The sequence below is a fragment of the Cydia fagiglandana genome, chromosome 10, assembly GCF_963556715.1.
Source record: "Cydia fagiglandana chromosome 10, ilCydFagi1.1, whole genome shotgun sequence".
In the NCBI taxonomy this organism is placed as follows: Eukaryota; Metazoa; Arthropoda; class Insecta; order Lepidoptera; family Tortricidae; genus Cydia; species Cydia fagiglandana.
Genome location: NC_085941.1, coordinates 6070813 through 6093094, shown reverse-complemented (window position 1 = coordinate 6093094; position 22282 = coordinate 6070813). Strand labels below are relative to the sequence as shown.

Here is a 22282-nt window from a genome sequence, read left to right as displayed (position 1 = left end):
TGCACTGCGTGGGCTATCAAAATCGCTGCAGTCTTTTCACGGTCTGACTTTATCGTCCTGTGAAATGCTGCTGGTAATCTGTGGCCCGAGGGTTCCGTTTTGCCAAAGGTATAAAAAGCAAACTAGAAGATAATAGACTAGCAGCATCATTGAAAAAAGTAAAGATAGATTGTAAATTAAAAATATTTGTTTAAAACACAAAAAATGGTTGTCAGAAGTGGGATTCGAACTCACGCCCACAGAAGTGGACTGCGACCTGAACGCAGCGCCTTAGACCGCTCGGCCATCCTGACTTGACAAGAGCCGACGAAAATAGCGTACGAGATCGCATTATCATTTGCATTTTAATATAAACAAAAGAAAATTAAAACAATTATTATTATCATCATTCGCTAAAAATTTCGTCTATCACTAAGGGCCACTTGCTCCATCCCATTAACCCGGGGTTAACCGGATAAACTTTTACCAAGTGTTGAATTGTACTGGTTAACCATGGTAACTCCAGGTTTAACCGGTTAACCCCAGGTTAGTGAATGGTGCGAGTAAGGGCCTGTTTACACATTAGAAATAGGCCATCATGTCATAGCCGCTGTATTTACGGAATTACGAATTAAAATAAATAGAGTTAAATAAATCCTGGTCCTACAAGAAAATAAATAACATCACATCATTCCATCAGCCCACAGGGGTTCAAAAGTAGAAATACCTATACATGTTTTTAAGTGATATATAGTATGAAATGTCTTCTTATAATGTATACTTATTGAAATATTCAGATCAAATAATAATCAGTAAGGTGGGGTGGAAAAGTGCTCGAGTGGAGACCACGGACTAGCAAGCGCAGCGTAGGACGTCCACCCACAAGATGGACAGATGACCTTGTTGAGGCCGCCGGAGGACGCTGGATGCGGGTCGCTTCCAACCGGTATGGATGGAGTGCCAAGGGGGAGGCCTATGTTCAGCAGTGGACGTCTTATGGCTGAGATGATGATGATGATGAAGAAGGTGAGGCATGCCCAGGCTGATATATGTTCTTTTCGATCTGTAGTTGCCCTAATTCGGAATTTCCACTTTGTAGTGAAAATCCTAAACGTTTTCACGATTGCTTACATTTAAGGTAACTAGATAGGAAATGGAAATAACAATATATACCACTAATTAGAATGCAAATCACGCTACCTATAGAAAATTAGGTATTACTTTTGCTAACAGATGAAAAAAAAAAACAAGTGCGAGTCGGACTCGCTTCCGTACCATAATGCAAAAAAAAAAAACAAAAAAAAGCAAAAACAAAAACGGTCACCCATCCAAATACTGACCACTCCCGACGTTGCTTAACTTTGGTCAAAAATCACGTTTGTTGTATGGGAGCCCCATTTAAATCTTTATTTTATTCTGTTTTTAGTATTTGTTGTTATAGCGGCAACAGAAATACATAATCTGTGAAAATTTCAACTGTCTAGCTATCACGGTTCGTGAGATACAGCCTGGTGACAGACGGACGGACGGACGGACGGACGGACGGACGGACAGCGAAGTCTTAGTAATAGGGTCCCGTTTTACCCTTTGGGTACGGAACCCTAATTAAATTGTATATGAAACACAAGTATTTGCCGCACTTTTACTCGATATCCCCAATGCAGTACTTTTACCGCAACCAGTTTAAAAGTATCGAAAAGTAAGCCAATATTATATGTCCATTGTATGTTCCATTTCCCACCCGCCTCGGAAGCGCTATTCCACATTTTTATTTGGCAGCTAGTAACATTGAAGTTTTTGTGATAAGGGATCATCCATTAATTATGTCACACGAATTTCTAGGTTTTTTGACCACATTTTGCACACTTGGTCACATTTTGCAAATCCCTCCCCACCTGGTGTGACCATTTTAGGCAATTTTCTTTTCAACTAAATCGGCAAAACTAACTCGGCATTATTTTTTTAATAAAAAAATATTTTTGGTAAAAGAAATATTAGTAATTTTATAACACAAAACCAATTAGGAACGAACATTACCTACTTCCAAAACCTCATTATTTACAAATACAGCGAATAAAAAAATATAAATTAATTTTCGGTTACTTATGAATAGTGATGATGTTAAAATGACTTCACAATGTTTGTTACTCCCCCCTCCCCCATGTCACAACATGTCACAACATGTCACATTTTCTTGACCCCCTCCCTCCACTTAAACGTGTGACGTAATTAATGGATGACGATTAATGGATAATGGATGATCTATGATTAAATTTCATAGAGTTTAGATTTTCATTTCCATTAAAACTAAAAATTATAAATATTTCCATGTCACAAGCCGTCGTTAAATAAGTTGAAATTGTCGGCTGTATGCTGTCAACACTGCACTAGTTTGTGGTTATGATATTTAAATTTTTCAAATGAACACGGTCGTAAGTTACGTCCTTTTGCAAGCAAAATACGCCATATTTATGTTATATTATTATCATAAAAGCACACCGCACAGTTTATTTGTAAACGAATTCGGAGAATTATTTTGTTTAATTTGATTAAATTGAAGCGTCGGTATGTAAAAATTGTTAAGAGTTATAGGTGTATAGTCGGAAAGAGAAGTCAATCGTGGAATAGACCTACTTTGTACCTAGGGAAAGATTTTATTGGAAAAATTGTATTCCTTCTTTTTATATTTGTATTGATACCTAAGTGAAAATCCGAATATGTGTCATTCTCAGGCAAAGAAAACCTTAACCTAATATTGTACTCAAGATACTCGTTATTGTCACAATTTTTGATTTTGTACAATTGAATTTTTCGTGTGCGCTGTCCTTTTCAAACTACCTAATATAAATGGTTGCTGTGGTTACAATGCTTTTACTTTACTCTGATTATTGTTGCAGTCAACTAGTACCTAATTTAATACAACAAATAGGCCGAATTAGAAATGACAAGCGTAGAACTTGATTATACCAAGCACGCAGCAGTAATTAATTTACAAAATTATTTGAGAGTTAAATGCGTGCATCCAGATGTTAATTACGGTAAGTACCTACTTGGGGGCATTCTACTACAATATCTATCGTTTACATATAAGGCAAAATGTTTTTGCCTTGTATGTCAGCTACCTCAATGAAGTGCATATAGTTTTAGAATATAAGTACTTCCAATATGTTAACAAAGTCATTAAATAGTAAAGTGTATTAAACACCATATTATATCACTTCCTCACCATTATCACCATATATAATACTTTATAAAATATTTATAGAAAATATTTGTATAGAAGTATGTACGTAGTCAATAATTGTTAACATCACCCTAGTTGTCAAGATATGTAATGTTAGTTAATGTAATGTACTGGTACCTATTACCTAATTCATTTACCTATAACCTATAAGTTTATCGCATGTTCAATATTGTTCACATATACAAGACACTTATATAAGTTGTGGTTACCTATAATTAGATAAGCGTCAGTCATGATTGTTATATAGATTTAAGAGCATGTAAGATGTATTATCTGTTGGTAATCCTAAATAAAGAAAATAAAAAAATAAAAAATATTCTGAAATATTAGAAGAATGGCATTTTGTAAGCGACAGCGACATTCTCTTGTAATGTCTCCTTGTAGCTCTATTAGTTAGATATAATATGTATTTTACTATTGACTTAAACTTAACATCATATCTTTTTTTATTGAGAATTTTACAATAAATACAATATTTAGTACCTTAATCTAATGTTTCGCCAAACTGTGAGACAGTTTGTTGGCGGCGCGGTCTAAAATAATCTTAAGCTATATTTTATTCAATAGCAAAACTTATACAAACTATTATTAAAATTAAGTATAAACTAAATAAATTAAAACTAAAACTAATAAAATAAATAAATAAAATAAATCTTAAGCTAAATAGGTACCCTAATAAGGTCTACTTTCCTTAACAGTGTAATCTTGTCCCTGATTAGAGGCCATGTTTTGTGGACTAATTACATCAAATGTGTATTAATAATATACACGTATATGTAGGTAAACACATTACCGTAGTCTGATAACTATACATATGACAACATGTATACAAGGGTCGACTACTAACCTTATTTCACGGGATTAAAGTCGAAATTTGAATTGACTGCAAGGCGTCAAGCGATGTTACGAGAGTAGATGCTGCAAGTGGTTTTATCGATCGTGGTGCAGTACAATGAAACTGTTGCACCAGGTTAAATCACTAGTAAAATAAAGCCATATTTTCTATATATAACACCTGACTCTTGATTTTTACCTGACAATGACAATTATATACATTTACTGGTCGAAGATACCTATTTATATTAAACTTTCACGATTTTTACATATTTTTAATAACAAACACAGGACTTAACGATGAACGGATCTTTCTTTGAGGCCACACAGACAATGTCGTCGTCGAACCGAGACTAAATTAGGTACGCGCCCGTTTTGCGAAATAATAAAGAATACGATTTCTGAGAAAATACTTTTTAACACTTTTACCGTCTCTACATTTATTGTCCAATGTCTTTCCTGCCACCAACAAATAACAACACAACGAGGATTTATTTTAACGCTCCGGAACTCTCAACGTACAGTAAAATAAAATATATTTAACACAATTGAAGGGATGTTTACAAAAACAACATAACTGCTTAGAGCGGTTGACACTTTTTTAAGAACATTGTTAATCGTTTCAGGTGTCAACCAGTGTAGTCAGTTATGTTGTTTTTGTAAACATCCCTTCAATTATATATTTGTGTGTTATAAACACATGCCCAATTCATTTATCAAAATATATACTGCACTATCTCTCACTTAAAATGCCCTGTTTAATAAGGTAAGAGAAATATACAAAGCTACAACGAATATACCTAGATTGAGCCAATGCGAGCGGCATTTTATATAATTTTATTGATTTTTTTATAGAATAATTAATGATTCATTAGTCAGACTCGAATCGTGGACTATAAAAGTAATTTCTGCTGCCACTGCTGATTATGAGTACTTACTGCTCGTTATTAATAAATCCATTTTGTAAAATCATTTTATGAACAGAGACTATTGCGATAATATTATTTATTAAATGTATAATTAATTCATTAAATGCAGTGCTAAGACAGTACGTTCTTAACTTTCATAAGAAATAACGTTACTTTTGCAGACGAAACGATCCGCTTTCTCACGGCCCAGGCGACCGCCATAGGCTTGCATGCAAAAACGCACCTAGTGTCACCAAACAACCCCGTACTAGTGGTAACCTGGGAAGGTCTGCAGCCTGAGCTGCCGGCTATACTGCTAAACTCGCATATGGACACCGTGCCGGTAGAGGTAACTAAGATCAGGCAATAATAGACCCTATTACTTCTTCCTCAAAAATGCACAAATCATCACTAAACAACCCCGTGCTGTTAATCTGGGACGGCCAGCAACCTGATACCATAATTTACCTTGCAAAAGCGCATATAGTGTCTATAACGATCCTGTACTGGTGGTACCCTGGGAGGGTTACGGTCAACTCGCATATGGATATGTTGTACAGGAATAGGTAAGTTCAGACAACAATGATTTAGATTTAGAATTACATTTACATTAGATTTAGATTAATCGAGCGAAATATGCCTCCAGTAATTTTGAATACCGCGACCTACGACCATGTAATTTTGAATTAAATCTGCCAGAATGTCTTAATAAGTACAATTGAAAGCATAGTATAATTCCCTAATGAGTATTCCAGGCGCCTGCCTCAAATAATCATCAAGGTAAGAAAGTTTTTTATTGCAATGGAACGTCCTTTTAAATTAAGAATCTACTCCTAATTTTCTTCCTTCGAACAAATTTAAGGCTTTGAAAGGAGACGCCAGAAAAATGCAAACACGACGAGATTGAATTAAGGAAGATGGGTCTTTAATTATATGCGGCACTACGGTCAGATTCGGTATTCATAAGATTTTCTTGGAATCAAAATGTCGCTTGAGATATCAGAATACTAATAAACCACAGTTAAAGTGAACATCGCATCAAAAAGCGGTCGATGTCAAATATCGTACCTATTATGCAACAAGGAAAACGCTTGAACAATTATTAACCGACGAAAAAAACGGAGGAGGTTCTCAAGTCAACGCGTATATATATTTTTTTATGTATGACCACGCATAACTTTTTACAGAGTACTTCGATGTTGATAATTATTATTTACCATAACTTTTTATCTAAATATATAATAAGCTTTCAAATTCGGTTAAAAATATAGTGTTAACTTTAGTGTGATAATTTTAGGGAACTTGGAGGCACGCTCCATTCGCAGCAGAGATAGAAGACGGTGTGATATATGGACGCGGCGCGCAGGATATGAAGTCTGCCTCCATCCAACACCTGGAGGCAGTTCGGGGGCTCATAGCCAAGGGGAAGCGGCTGAAGAGAACCGTGCATCTTTCATTCATGCCAGGTTTGTTCAGTTAATACTGATCTAAGTAGCCGCACTAGGTTTTGGATTACCTTTATTCAACACGTGTAAGCAGTGCGTGGTCTCATAGCCAAGGGGAAGCGGCTGAAGAGAACAGTTCATCTTTTATTCATGCCAGGTTTGTTCAGTTAATACTGATCTAAGTAGCCGCACTAGGTATATATCCGTTTTGGTTTACCTTTATTCAACACCTGGAAACAATGCGGAGGCTCATTGCCAAAGGAATCATTGGATCTTTCATTCGCGAAAGGTTTGTTAAGTTAATACTGATCTTTAGATGACGCTACGCTAAGTTTTGGGTAGCCTTTATTAAGCACCTGGAAACAGTGCGGAGGCTGATTGCTAACGTAAGCGGCTGAGGAGTTTTCCAAATCTGATATACACCAAAGCAAATAAAGTCTGAGTTTTAGCACTAAACGTCAGGTTATATATCTTAATGTTCTTGAGAGCGCTCACAGGCTTCTAAGAGATTCTCTTACTCAAAGTCGTCATGATGAACCCTGTTTTTTGAATACATCAGATGATTTCAAATAATGCCTATTAGACATAGAGATAGCAAAATAAAAGCAACATTAGCCACAATGTTTGTTAATTAATCGGCCTGCCATCAATACATCTAGAAAACTACTACTAATAGTATTCTTTTATTTTCTAGTTATCTACTAAGTATCTCACGAAATAGAAAAATGTTCACCAAGATTCAATTGTAAGCAAACAGCGTCTTCTTAGTGTTGCAAGCATTGTATTTTAAATTCCGAGCTCAACGCTCAGGCAGTACCGTTGCAGAAATCGCGTGTCTCCCGAGGAAATAAATTATTTAGCGAAATAGACAGAACACAGTGGCCTAGAATCCAGAGTTTTCCGTCAGGTTCTTGTTCTGTACCTAAATATTTAGGCGCATCCTTCGGAAATATGCAAATCTGCATGTTTTAATAAACAAAACGTGGTTTATATACTGCCGGATTTCCGCGGGTCAAGCGCGTAAGCCGGGAAATATAATTTCGTTAGCGTATGAAAATATTAAATATTTTTAAGGGGTAGGATCTTTTAAGTCTGTCGCTCTGATGATCTAATAAAGGATTCAGACTCGAATTTAAAGTTCAACATCAAGTTGAATAACTTGTGGGTTTTTTTTACATTATAAAAAATAAAGTAGGGGAAGTTATTGCTTTGCTTTGAGTATCTCCCGTTACGAAAATGTTAAAACAATATAAAAATCGTATCTCTTGCTAGTTAAAATTAACTTTACTAGTGAAATAAGATTGCAAGCGAAACTGAATAAACTAGTAGGAAGATTTTATAGAGGCTGTAAAGGAGTTGTAACGACCTGGAACGAACCGGCGTAGTTGAAAAGTGCTTTGATCTTCCTAATGCAGGGACACTATATATTGTGGAACAGTTCTCTTTAGAAAAAGTAAACGCTTCTCCATATAAATATAGCTCGTATATTTTTCCTCTCTGGATATTAACATAACAGACAATATTGTATTACCCAATTTAACGTTTGTTTCAAGAGAGAGGAAAATTTAGTCTACTTCTGTATGGAGAAGTAGTCTCCCAACAGGCGGGCATCGTCTGAATGGAATTCACTTATAAGGTGGTCATGTACTTCATAGTGAGCTGTGAAATTGCATGGAAAAACTATGAATGAATTCATTGATTAAATCGCGGTGCAGTTTTGCGGCTGATGGTACATTTAGGAGAAGAACGAGTAAATTAAATTTTATTTGCTTGTTTTAGATGAAGAAAAAGGTGGCGAACGGGGGATGCGAGAGTTTGTGAAGACCGAGGCCTTCCGCCGCCTAAACGTGGGTTTCGCACTAGACGAGGGACTGTCCAACGCCGGCGAAGAGTACTTGGTCTTTAACGGGGAGAAAACTAAGTGGCGTGAGTATATATAGTCCTCCATGTCGTGTCCGATAACGGCGACCTTTACAATCTCCTCTGATGATATGGCTCGCAAAACTTTGAAAGGTTTAGGTATGTAATTTTTTAACCCGTGCGACCCCGGGGCGGGTCGCTAGTGAAAAATAAAAATAATACAATTATTGCGGCAGTCTAAGAGTGATTGATTGCGAAAAAACAACTCCTTAGCATAAAAGTATAACTTTAGCAACAAAAGTTTTAAAAAACTTTGTAATCGTCCCATTACTTCAAAAGAGTGCTATAAAAGTGGCAAGTAGAGCAAAAGAGCATTGTTTTAACTACAGATAACGGAACAGTTCATTCCCAAAAGTGAAATAATAACCGTCCGTTTAGAGGTGCCTCTTTGTCCTGTTGATAATGGCAGTTAGCGGCATGACTTTGCATATAATAAGCATAAGCATATTAGTTCTTGCAAACTCATATAACTTATTGTATTTTAAAAATTGATTCATACCTCATTTCGTGACCAAGAATGTAAATTTGAAAAATAGTTGACATGTATCTATAGGTACATGGTACATTTGTTAATTTACGAAGTTCAGTTCAAACATTACACTTTGTTAGATGCTATACTGCCTGCTGCCTAGTTCCTCTCCGGACGACCACAAACCCATAGATTCCTATAATCCTTATATATGTAACCCTTTTGCCGTAGTCGGGAGAAAAAAAAACCGGGCAAGTGCGAGTCGGACTCGCGCACGAAGGGTTCCGTACCATAAAGAAAAAAAAAACGGAAAAAAATGCAAAAAGAAAACGGTCACCCATCCAAGTACTGACCACGCCCGACGTTGCTTAACTTTGGTCAAAAATCACGTTTGCTGTATGGGAGCCCCACTTAAATCTTTATTTTATTCTGTTTTTAGTATTTGTTGTTATAGCGGCAACAGAAATACATCATCTGTGAAAATTTCAACTGTCTAGCTATCATGGTTCGTGAGATACAGCCTGGTGACAGACAGACGGACGGACGGACGGACGGACGGACGGACGGACGGACGGTCGGACGGACAGCGAAGTCTTAGTAATAGGGTCCCGTTTTACCCTTTGGGTACGGAACCCTAAAAAACGCACCACGTTCGCACTTATATTATTAGTAAAGTATAATGTAAACCATAAGGTTTTAAGGTTTAACCAAAAGTATATTATCGCTCGTAGAAGGCAGATGAGCAAAGTTTGCGCCCTTTAAACTTCGGTTCCTATAATATATGGCTTAAAGTTGTACCGAGCAAAACGGTCCTGCCATCGGCGGAAATTGACTTTCATTTAGTCAATTAACACTTTGAATTAATTAGTAGAGTTGTTGTTTTACCGCTTTTTTGTTTTCTACTTGTACCTCTACAGCGGAGAGCAAAGAGAAAATTTTACGCCTTTCTCTTTGAAAGAAAAACTCATAGGTGAGTACCTACGTAGTATGAGTGTAACTACTTACCAATACCTACCTACTGTAATGACGAGCTAAATCAATAAAAACTCAAGGGTAAGTAAATTATAAACTAAAAGTTAAAATAGGATATTTGATTTTCATAAATTAAATTGCTAGTCGCTAAGTGATTTTATAAAACTATTTTTTTGTACCTAAAGTACTCTATTTAAACTAATTTGCCTTTTCTTTGGTGCGTAATCAAACACGAGGATTTTTAAACAATTAGCCAGTGACGCGGCTGTCTGAGCTGACGAATGACCGGATTAATCATTGTATCAGATGAGGTCAAAACTCCATAAAATAAACGAACTATCATGCTAAATTCTAACCTTATCTTTCTAGGCATGTAAAAAGTGAAACACCCACTTACTTCTTTAGGTAGCTAACCTGTAAGATAATAAATAGCCTGAGAAAAATGTATCCAAATCGTCAACTTTTGTAATGTCTACAGAAAATCGCTAGTTTTCCCGAACGTTTTTGACCATACAGTACCAGACTTTCTTACACGGCATAAGTATGAAGATATTTTTATCAGGTATATTTCAAACAATTTTGCACTAAGTGATGCTTCTCTGCCTGCATTGATTGATGGATTGATTGATTGATCCTTCCGACCGATTTCGACCATGGCGACCACTTCGACTAGAGTCAGACCGTGAATAGTCTGCAGCGATTTTGATAGCCCACGCAGTGCAAGCGTCAAACTTCTATGAAATTATGACGTATAAATAACACTTACACTGCGTGGGCTATCAAATCCGCTGCAGACTTTTTTTGGTGCGACTCTACTAGTAATCGACGTAGCCGATTTTTGAGGTGAACCTCCGCGCACATTGAGGGCACGTGAGAACACCAGCCACATAGTCATAGTGAATGGAACTACCTACCAGCATAGGTAGTATATGACTTACTTAGGATGGTTTTAGTGTTACGCGGACCATCCGTGCGGATCGCTCCGCACCGGACCAATATGTATGAAGTTCAGGGAGCGTTATAACCTAGAGTAAAGCTGACGGGACAGGCCGCGTAGCCAAGATGCCGATCGCTTACGCTCCGTAGCGATCGAAACGCAACTGTCACTGTCGCACTAATACGGAAGTGTGATAGAGAGACATAATGGTTTTCGTTGTCGAAGCGATAGCGATTGTAACCTTGGCTAGGCCGGCAGCTTTCTCATTTGGCGGTGCGGAGCGATCCGCACGGACGGTCCGCGTGACACTAAAACCAGCCTTAATTATGAAAGTTCAAATAACACACGCAGACAATCCATTTCCGACACATTACGCGCCACCACAACACAACCCTTAGTAATTATGGCCTTCAAGTCCGTGACTGTCACCCGTTTACACCTTCTTGGCCTTGCGAGTTACTAAGCCGTTATCGTTTACTTTTTAACCGACTTCCAAATCCCAAAGGAGGAGGTTATCAATTCGGTTGTATGTTTTTTTTTATTTTATTTTTTTTATTTTTTTATTTTTTTTATTTTTTTTTTTATTTTTTATGTTTGTTACTCCATATCTCCGTCATCACTGGACCGATTTTGAAAATTATTTTTTTGATTGTATGTATATGCATACAGATTGGTCCCGTTTTTGTCAAAATCCAGTTCTGATGATGGGATCCATAAGGAATCGACGGAACTCCTCAAATCTTAAAGGCATACATATGGTGATTTTTGTGTTTTTATCAACAAATCAAGTATATACATTCAAAAACGTGACATTTGATGAAGTGGAACTGCTGATGATGATCAGAACGGAACTCTTCAACGACGCATAGTTCACCTTTGGCAATTTGTCCTCTTCGTTATGTTTGTTAAGCAAGTTAAGTTTTTAAGCCACAATTTTATCAAGCTTGAGTTCTGATGATGGGATCCATGAGAAATCGAGGGAACTCCTCAAATTTTAAAGGCATGCGTATAGAGATTTTTGTATTTTCATCAGAAAATCAAGCATTTCATTAAAAACTGTCGCATTTGATGAAGTGGAACTGCTGATGATGATCAGAACGGAACTCTTCAACGACGCATAGTTCACGTTTGGCGATTTTTCCTCTTCGTTATGTTTGTTAAGCAAGTTTAGTTTTTAAGCCACATTTCTGTCAAGCTCGAGTTCTGATGATGGGATCCATAAGGAATCGAGGGAACTCCTCAAATCTTAAAGGCATACGTATAGAATTTTTTGTATTTTCATCATAAAATCAAGCATTTACATTAAAAACTGTCGCATTTGATGAAGTGGAACTGCTGATGATGATCAGAACAGAACTCTTCAACGACGCATAGTACATGTTTGGTGATTTCGAATTTCGATTTTGACTTGGTAGGGACCCGGACTCATACCCGGATCCGGTTCGGACCCGGACTCGGACTCGGACTCGGACCCGGACTCGGACCCGGACTCGGACCCGGACTCGGACCCGGACTCGGACCCGGACTCGGACCCGGACCCGGACTTGGACCGGGACTCGGACCCGGACTCTGACTCAGAGACCCGGACCTTGACCCGGAAAACCACTATGATACCTAAACTAAATAAACCACTATGATTACCTACCATAAAATGTGGGTATGATGATGCCAAACCCCTCCCGCTCAAACTCCCGTACACCGCACCGCATGCGCCGTTAAGTGGGTTAGGTTAGGTTTGAACTGCGATCCTCACAGAACCGAACAAAAGTGGGTTAGGTTTGGTTAGAACTGCGAGTCTTACAGAAACGAAATGCTACTAGAAAAGTGGGTTTGATTAGGTTCGAACTGCGATCCTCACAGAACCGAACTGCTATCAGAGAAGTGGGTTAGGTTAGGCTAGATAACTACGACCCTTACGGAAACGAAATGCTACTAGAAAGTAGGTACTGGTTTTACCTCCTTTTCTACATAGTGCACCATCTACCATAATCTTTCACCGGGCCCCATAGAAGTCGGTTTTTTTTTCTTAAAAATTATGCTAACAAGTTTCCGCTATACTTATGTAAATAAATATTTACCTACAGAGTACTTTTTGCTTGTAAATTATTTTCTTGTTAACTACCTACTTTAGATTCAACCCTTTTTTTTATTATTGTTTTTGGTTTAGGAGAATCTTTTTTAACAATGTTGCTTAAAATGACAATGTACATATGTACATTAGAATGTCGTGTGAAAATTACTCGAACCGTCCAATTCTTATTTGTTCTACATTTTTCAATAAGCCACAGCTACAAAATCAAAGCTCACAAAAATATACTGCAACATTGCCGGCTTTTACAAATCCACCCTTCACTCACATAAACCAAGTAAAATAATAGCTATAAGAAACCGAAACAAGCTGAACAACATTTTGTTATTCGATATCTCTCAAGCAATCCCACGTCTGCTGTTACGGACCCTGAATACTAGATCTCATGAAAGTTATTTTTGCTAAAATATTGTTTTTGAGGAATGGTCCTCGCAGATTTTATTAGGGTCCTCATTTTGAATGGATGATTCAAATATTTTAGGTTTTATTAGCTTGTTTTTCTAGTTGGGTCAGTTGGGTGCAATAATGATTGGATTTTATCTTAGCAGTTAGAGCTTATAACAAGCACATACTGCACGCGACATACTTTTGAATCCAATTACATAATTTAGCTAAAAATTAACTACACTAATTATGTATGTCCAACACGACACTAAATAAAAAGTATAATTTAAAAAATATAAATACGACCAAATTTAAGTAAAAAAGTTTTTGTCGATTGCCTACCAATCCAAGAGCAATGAAACGGGTAAAGTTTGTGAAGGTGAATCTCTTCTGCAGTTTATTTTATTAGTTTATTACCATAATAATAAGTCTAACCCGTCAAGTTTCACGAAGTTCTTATTGGAAAGTACACATAGCTTTCCTCGGGTTTCAAGCGATAATTTACTTAACGCTAGCACATGTAGAACTTTCCAGGAATATACCTAGGTGTACCCGACACCTGATCCAGGAGATTAGCTCATGGAGAAATTATTATTGCTAATATGGAAATAGAAAACGGGAGATAATAACTGTATTTGAAATTTTAAAACTTATTGCCATTTTGTAGAAACATGCATATAGGTTCTGATTTTCGTAAAATTAACATTCCTATTTTTTCCTAGATTTCATAATAATTTGTATTGATTTTAATAATTTTTCACAAAAGGTTGTTTATATACATACGTATATTTTTTTATTCCAGTGATTTATTTTTTTCGCTCTGTAAATATATCTGTCCAAAAAAATGCAGGTATTTATTTTAAATTGTTATATAAACTTTACGTTATTTGGTGGTTAACCTAGTAATCTGTACTACTTGTAGAAATATTACGACCACTGCGGGATAATTTCAACTAATCAAAATATCTAAATCACACACAACACTCGCAACACATCCTTTTCGCTATCTAACTATCTAACTCTAACATAGATAAATGGCACTCTAGTTAATAATATAAACCGTGGAAGATATTTCGATTAGTTGAAATTACCCCGCAGTCGAAACTGTCCCGCTGCACCTTATGTGATTTAATTAAAGTAACGAGCAATGCGGAATGGCCCGCAATGAAGAGGAGCGCATTACATTACTTATTCATCCTACCGGCTGCGCCAAGTAACTCGCCTTACGAGGGAGGGCAACTTGTATACTTCATCATCATCATAATCATATCAGCCGAACTCCGCCTGACCCTGACCGCTACCATAGCCAGAGCACCGGGAGTCGCCGGAAACTCGGGGCTGCGGTTTGTTTATGCTTATCATACTGAGGGGTAAATGCCATAATTGCCACGCTTGGCAGGGGGGTTGGCGATCACAGTATAATTTACCGTACTTAAGAGATGCTGCTGCCCATCCACCGGTGGACTTGGACGTAGTTTAAGGACATACCCTAGTTAATTACAGTAACGAGCAATGCACAGCGGCCCGCAGTAAGCAGCGCAATGAAGAGGAGCGCATTATATTGCTTATCCATCCTACCGGCTGCGCCAAGTAACTCGCCTTACGAGGGTAACTTGGGTGCCTACTTGATCACCTAAAAATTCCAAATTGGTCCACTGTTTTTAATAAAAAAGCAAGATAGAGTTTTTGGACTTTTGGACACCTAAGTATGTCCTCGGCTGTAGGTACTGAAAATATTTTAGTACAAATAAGATTCTTGATGGTGTCTCTGCGACGAGGGTAGTGTAAATTAATGAATAAAATAAGACAGGATTTCAGTAGTTTCTGGTTTGTGAAGTATCACTCACAGATGCCCATTTATTTATTTTATAGCCTGTAAAGACAAAAGATTCTACGAGCCTGGCCAGCTATAAAATGGCGTTAGGTATAAAACACTGTAAGTTATTGGCTCAACTTGAGTCTCGGTCAAAGTTGTTTTACGAAAGTGATTAAAATAATGGATGAACTTCGAAAAAATAATAATCATCTTCAAAATTTGTTTAGAGTGGTCAGCACTTAGGTACTCTGAATACACCTTAGTAGTATTATTTTCTGTTTATTGACGGATTATTATTAATAGCAGCTACAATCCTTTCCGAGATGTTTGACTTTGCAATAATATTTCTTAAATTGAATCGCAAAACATTGTAAGTAGGCATACAAAAATATCTATGCGTACGGCTGTTGCGCACTTTTGGACTGATTATTGAAATAATCAAATTTTCAGAAGAAAAGTCCATGTAGAAATATTTTCTTGTGCCTAGACCTGACCTGAATCCAATCCTAATTAGACTTGCTTGTTGTGAGGCTGACCCCAAAAACTTCTAAGCGAAACTTGCAAACAAGAAATAGTTGTTGTCTATATATTTACAGGTAAATCTTACGAAGCCTTTAAGTCTTAATGACCATGTGCTGTTATAGTACCTATCATATTTTACATACTGTTAGTAAGTTAGGATTTATTAATGTTTAAGTATTAGATTTATAGGTAGCTATGCAATTCATATTATGTATATGCCATTCGCGAGTGACCCTTATTTATATGTTTGTTCTTATCAATATTTGGATCACACATTTTGACGTAATTTTAACGATTCATTTTATAAATAGCATTATGAGAATTATCTAAGATTACAGAACCATCGGCAGTGATATATTTTGTTTTTTTAACAACTTTTCTTTTATTTTCAGAAATGAAGATAGTGTGCACTGGAAAAGCAGGACACGGTTCTATGCTGCTGCCAGACAATAGCGGGGAAAAGGTACGTGCCTCTAGGGTGCAGCGAAATTCCGCAGAAAGGGACTCGGATCAGATTTAGTTTTGTTTATTTAACATTTATTGTATTATAATATTTATAATCCTCTCAGTTCAATGTTTCTAAACGTCACTCCAAGTTTAAATATGTTAGTTTACCAGCTGGTTTATTTAGTGGTCTGGGTCTATAATATTACTGGATTTAATTGCATTCAAATAGTAAATAAAATACTGGTATCACTAGCTTTACCAAACAAACTAATGTGTAAATAGAGATTGGAGAAATGCGGAACTAACTCTGTCTGTCCATCTGTTTTCTCTTCACAATTAAACCACTGAATCGCTTTAAATGTAAGTTTGTAGGTGTGAAGATAGTTTGAATCTCCAGAAGGGACGTAGGATAATTATTGACATCATCGTTTTACGCAGTCGAAGTATGATCACATGTGTGCTATTTACAAGTAATAATCATATACTCGTAAATACTCCTAAGTAATGGAGTCTGAAGCGCAGTTATTAAACTGGCGAGCAGCCATTCGCGTCTGTGTTTATTGCGCCAATGAAGAGAATTATCTCCTATGTTCATCCATTACTTACAATTTACTCGTACCTAATGTCTACTTAGGGAAATAAATTCGAATACCTACTATCAAGTTCGTTTTATTTTCAATCTAAGTCATTTATTTGAAATACACTAACGAAAATTACATAGAGAAATCACCAAGACAGACAGATTAACAGAGATTTTTTAAATTGGAGTCGGCAATACTAACACTTAGGACTTTTGCTTACAATTTTTATGCAGGGGGTATCTTTTTTCTGCAGCTGACTGTACGTTAGCGCCGCGTGCCTTCATGTAAATTGTGTCTTTCAGACTGTTCGTTCCATTTTCTGAAAACTCTCGTGTCCAATTCACTTCTGTACTCGTATATTCACGTATGTCTGCCTAGATTTAGACATGGGAAGTAGTTCTATGGTATAGTATAGACAACTATGGATAGACTCTATTTGGAAGGTAAGGTTACCTTTGTTTTTTTCCTTCAAAGTTTACATTATTTTAATTACGACTTACATTCCGGAAAAAAGCTTATTTATTGTTTGTTCGAGTAATGTTACGTTTTATAGTACGTGTTTATGAAAAGGGTTTGGGAAATATTTAAATGTTTGTTAGGTTATGGGCACAGCTGTTGGGCACAGTTCATGGGTATGGGCACAGTCTATCAAACAATACAGCCATTCGACTAGACAGAGGCGCACCCGAGCTGCATACATCGCCATTGTTAATAGCTCGGTTCTACTTGCAGGGCTACCGTGTCTTATAAAGTCAAGTTTAAATCTTGCGAAGTTGTTTAAACGTCTGTGACAACCCTGTCTGTGACAAAGGCGTCGGTCCACTGTTCCTTCACACTGTGGTATGGGTTTGGGTATTAAACGACAAAAACGATAGTCTAACGACCCGATATAATCCGTTAATAAGACAGCTACAGCGGCAGAAGGCTAACCGCTAAGCGCAGGCCACAAGGGCTTAGTTCTTGACACGGTTATCTCGAGATAACGCTTGATAGACGGTTCTTCCTAGGAGACATGATTTGCAGCCCAGGCCGCGCAGCCAAGATGCCAATCGCTTACGCTCCGTAGCGATCGAAACGCAACTGTCACTGTCGCACTAATATGGAAGAGTGATAGAGACATAAAGCTTTTCGTTGTCGAAGCGATAGCGATTGTAACCTTGGCTAGGCCGGCTGTTTAGACACAAGTTGCCTAGGAATATTATTCACAATTGTTTTTTTTTTTGTCGAATCGCATCAGACTGTACTTACCTACGGCGTACCTACTTGGGCGTATGCAATCATACCCATAACCATTAACAAGCATTAGGAAATAAAGAGATAAATTTTGCCTGGCCTTATTGAAATAATTTCGGTTGCTTAAAATTTTGTTGGGATAGTGTAATTTGAATATAAATAATATTTGCAGTGGGCTTGACTCTGTGTAAGATCTCATTTCTTTCTCCGATAAAATGTGATTTGCTGGTGTTGATAAAAAAACAATGTAAGCCAATTTACCAATTATTTGTACGAGTATAAGTAGGATAAATTGTTTAAAATTGTATAAAAAATGGATTCCACGAAAGTTCATACTTTGTCACGTTAGCGACAATAATCTCTATCATTTCCTTCACCACACACTTGTTATGAGTTTATCTATAACTTGTAAAGTGGCCCACAGATTACCAGTTCGCCAGACGATATCAACCTGTCAGTTAAACGCAAAAGGTGACAGTTCCGAACAACTGACAGGCTGATATCGACCGGCGAACAGGTAATCTCTAGAGATTAGGGCCCAGGCCGCGTAGCCAAGATGCCAATCGCTTACGCTCCGTAGCGATCGAAACGCAACTGTCACTGTCACACTAATATGGAAGAGTGATAGAGAGACATAATGTTTTTCGTTGTCGAAGCGATAGCGATTTTAACCTTGGCTAGGCCGGCAGGCCCCTTAAGCTCTCTCTGATCTGATGGATCTCTGTTAGATCTGTAGTTTTGTACTGTTTTCAGGTGCGACACATAATTAACAGCTTCATGGAGCTACGAGACAAGTACCGCCATCAATTGGTTGACGACTCGAGCCTTACCATCGGCGACATTACCACCATTAACCTCACCAAGCTCGAAGTTTGTATACTTCCATATACATCCTTTCCATTGTAGTACAGTCATTATATCCAAAAAACCGACCCTACCCGTGAATAATTAGTTCTTGGATTTTTTTTTCGTAGGTCCCTCGGGGGGGTCGCTGGGAGTGTAAATTCAAAAAGTAGGCTTAATCAGGCTCCTGCGTATATTCGAAAAATGGTTTTTTTTCCAAAAAAAAACGGTTTTTCTTCAATAACTCGGGCATTTTTGATTTTACAGTAAAACCGTAAGGACAAAAATTGTAGGAAATTTGATTCTCTACAAGTTAGTCCAGTCATTATATCCAAAAAACCGACCCTTCCCGTGAATAATCAGTTCTTGGATTTTTTTTTCGTACGTCCCTCGGGGAAATCACTGGGAGTGTAAATTCAAAAAGTAGACTGAATCAGGGTCCTGTGTATATTCGAAAAACGGTTTTTCTTGAATAACTCGGTCATTTTTGATTTTACAGTAAAACCGTGAGGACAAAAATTGTTCAGAATTTGATTCTGTACAACTTTGTTTCCCTTCATTTATGCCGTAAAGCGTGGAACATAGGAGATAATGATAATATTTTGAATTTGTCGCGTTTTTCAGGTTTAATTTCTAAAATATCGATTTTGGGGGAAAGAAGGTGGGAACCAAAATTGTTCAGAATTTGATTTTCCACAAGTTTAGTCCTCTTCATTTATGTCGTACAGTTGAAAATAAACGAGATGTTGAAAATATTTTGAATTTGTCGCTTTTTTCAAATTTTATTTCCAAACTATCGATCCTAGAAGAAAAATTGTGAGGACCAAACTTGTAGAGAATCAAATTTTCTAAAATTTTTGTCCTCATGGTTTTACTGTAAAATCAAAAATGACTGAGTTATTCAAGAATAACCGTTTTTGGAATATACCCAGGACCCTGATTCAGTCTACTTTTTGAATTTACACTCCCAGTGATTCCCCCGAGGGACGTACGAAAAAAAAATCCAAGAACTGATTATTCACGGGAAGGGTCGGTTTTTTGGATATAATGACTGGACTAACTTGTAGAGAATCAAATTTCCTACAATTTTTGCCCTTACGGTTTTACTGTAAAATCAAAAATGGCCGAGTTATTGAAGAAAAACCGTTTTTTTGGAAAAAAATCATTTTTTTAATATACGCAGGAGCCTGATTAAGCCTACTTTTTAAATTTACACTCTCAGTGACCCCCCCGAGGGACCTACGAAAAAAAAATGCAAGAACTAATTATTCACGGGTCAAAATCTATAATGACTGTACTATTGGCATTTCGTCCCAAATAAGCTCGATAACCTTTTTGAAATGATCCAGGTTTATGATTTTATAATCATGTAGTTTCGATAGCATGTACGACCATACAAAATAATCTAATACGTTTATGTCTGGAGAACTGGGTGGCAATGTTCATGTTTCGGCAAAAGAATATGTCTGATTAGTTGAATACTTGCAAAATACATCGCTATTGTTAAAAATATGAGTTTTTTCGTCTTCTTGTGCCTTTTCATTGCATGTATCCTACACAAAGTCGGCCCAATAAAAACAAAGGTTTACTGAAAACAACACTGAGTGAAATTCCCTTGAATAATTAAAAAAGGAACTTCAGGTTCAGCCTAAGTATTTCAGTCTGCAATTAAATCTGAATGCATATCGCTCTGTTTTTACTGAGGACTGGGTGGCGGTGTGCTGCAGGCACGTGCCAGATAATTGCGGTTAAGTTATAGCATCTACGCGGAGCTGTTTTAGTACCTCGATAATAGGTGAACTTCGCGAGGAACTAGAATAGTTGTGGGTTCATTATAGGATAAAAATAGTCGTGTTCAATCGAGATGTACTACGAGAAAATCGAGCTTTCCAATACTATTGCTATTCAGTTTTCAATTTCATTCCATGGATGGTAATTTTATCCAATGTCTAAATATAATGTTACTTAGGCTACTAACTTCGGCAAAAACTTGAATATAGCAAACAAGGTATATTTTCAAAATAGTGATAAAAAATTATTAAGTACATTGTTAATGGTTTTCATATTCACAGCACAGATAGTAATAATTGTAATTTAATTGTATTGCTGCACCAAACCACGCTTAAATAAATTACTACAATGTCGGCATTCGACATTAATTGAGTAATAAATTTATCGATAGGTACGCCATTAAAATTATGTATTACAATTGAAATAAAAGAAACTACATTTGTACGTAAGCCTGGTACAATAGATAATTGGATTTTACATATAATTTAGTATTAATTATAATTTATTGTCTCTTAGGGAGGAACTCTCACCAACATAGTGCCAGAGAAGTTCACAGCCACCTTCGACATCAGGCTGGCCACAACAGTCAACCATGAATTATTTGAAAGGATGGTAATGTAAAGCTTATAAATATTTTAGGCCCAAATCCGCCTAAGAGTTGCTGAAAATAAATATTGTCGCTGCATTGTTTAAACTTAATGAAAAAAAAAACTTTGATTTGTAAGTAGGTACCTACCTCGACACGATTAGGTCTTAACTCCTTGTTGAATGAATATTTTGCTAATACGGAACGTAGCTCAATTTTTTGTTAAATGTGTATTGTCAGTAATGTGCACATTGCACAACGCGGGTAAACTTTTTTTTTACATTGATAGATAAACCGATGGTGCAAAGAAGCTGGCGGCGGAGTGACCGTTGAGTTCGAGTCCAAGGACCCACACGTATCACCCACCAGAATGGACGAGAGTAACGCGTATTGGATCGCCATGAAAGGAGCATTCGAGAGCATGTAAGGACTCTTCATTATTCACTGTCCAATTGTGCTAGTAGTCGCTAAGTAGTTAGAAGCCTTTGAGAGCCTTGAGGGCTCCTATCAGTCATCAGTGTCAACACACCCTCTTACTAGAGGGGACAAAAACAATAGACAGTTTGTTTTGTTCCATGTACGAAAGAGGTTGTTTTAAATGGGTAGGTACTAGCAAACATTAAATAATTAGATAAGATGATTTTAGCTTCCGTAGAATTTTTCCTCTGCGTAGAATCCAATGACTGTTTTGGTTGAGGCCTTTCCCACGCTGCAGTTTCTGGTACATGGTCATTAGCAATTATGACCAGCCTACTTGTAGGTCAGAACCTTGGTTCTTCATTTAGAATTAATTATGCTATTATCCAGGAGCATCCCGATAATCCAGCGCACAATGCCGGCCACGACAGACGCGCGGTTCCTGCGCGCACACTGCCCAGCGCTCAACTTCACACCCATGAGACGAGTGCCGCCAATGCCACATCAGAGTGACGAGCGACTACCGCTACAGGTCTTCGTCGAGGGCATACAAGTGTACGAGAATATTCTTCTGGCTGTGGCTAACGTATAATAAACGTATTTTTGATCGGAGAATCTATCAGAATTTCTGTCCCAACTCCTAGTTCAAAACGATTTGCTAAATTCTCACCCAAGTTGTAACGACGTACGGCACAATGTCACAGAATAAATAATATGACTATTTCAAAAAGGCCTCACTTTTGTGTATCATTTAGTAAGTACAGTCACCTGCAATAACATGTTATACAACGAAGGCCTCATAAATATCTGACTCGATCTTATTTAGTAGACCCATAAGGCGTGTTACACATTATTGCGGCCTCCG

At 37.2% G+C, this 22282-nt stretch overlaps 2 protein-coding genes and 1 non-coding gene across 3 annotated transcripts in view; 1 reads left to right on the top strand and 2 right to left on the bottom strand.

The window, feature by feature from the left end:
* LOC134668101 (uncharacterized) overlaps nt 1-22282 on the bottom strand; it is a 136017-nt gene that overhangs the window by 76587 nt on the left and 37148 nt on the right. The window lies entirely within an intron of this gene.
* Nucleotides 210-293, bottom strand: Trnal-cag (transfer RNA leucine (anticodon CAG)). The gene has a single exon. It is a non-coding gene; the product is annotated as a tRNA-Leu (tRNA).
* On the top strand, nt 2876-22015 carry LOC134668105 (aminoacylase-1-like). The gene is made up of 9 exons (XM_063525601.1): nt 2876-3017; nt 5148-5314; nt 6263-6431; nt 8190-8336; nt 15912-15982; nt 18534-18650; nt 20931-21026; nt 21290-21423; nt 21808-22015. Exons 1-9 carry the CDS (start codon nt 2921-2923, stop codon nt 22007-22009), a joined length of 1200 nt encoding a protein of 399 aa, XP_063381671.1. The 5' UTR covers nt 2876-2920; the 3' UTR covers nt 22010-22015.

Bases quoted from the DNA above. Each gene is read 5' to 3' on its own strand.
- LOC134668105 (XM_063525601.1), top strand. From the start codon at position 2,921: ATGACAAGCGTAGAACTTGATTATACCAAGCACGCAGCAGTAATTAAT. The intron at 3,018-5,147 runs GTAAGTACCTAC...TTACTTTTGCAG, and splicing joins GCATCCAGATGTTAATTACG to ACGAAACGATCCGCTTTCTC. The intron at 18,651-20,930 runs GTTTGTATACTT...ATTGTCTCTTAG, and splicing joins TTAACCTCACCAAGCTCGAA to GGAGGAACTCTCACCAACAT.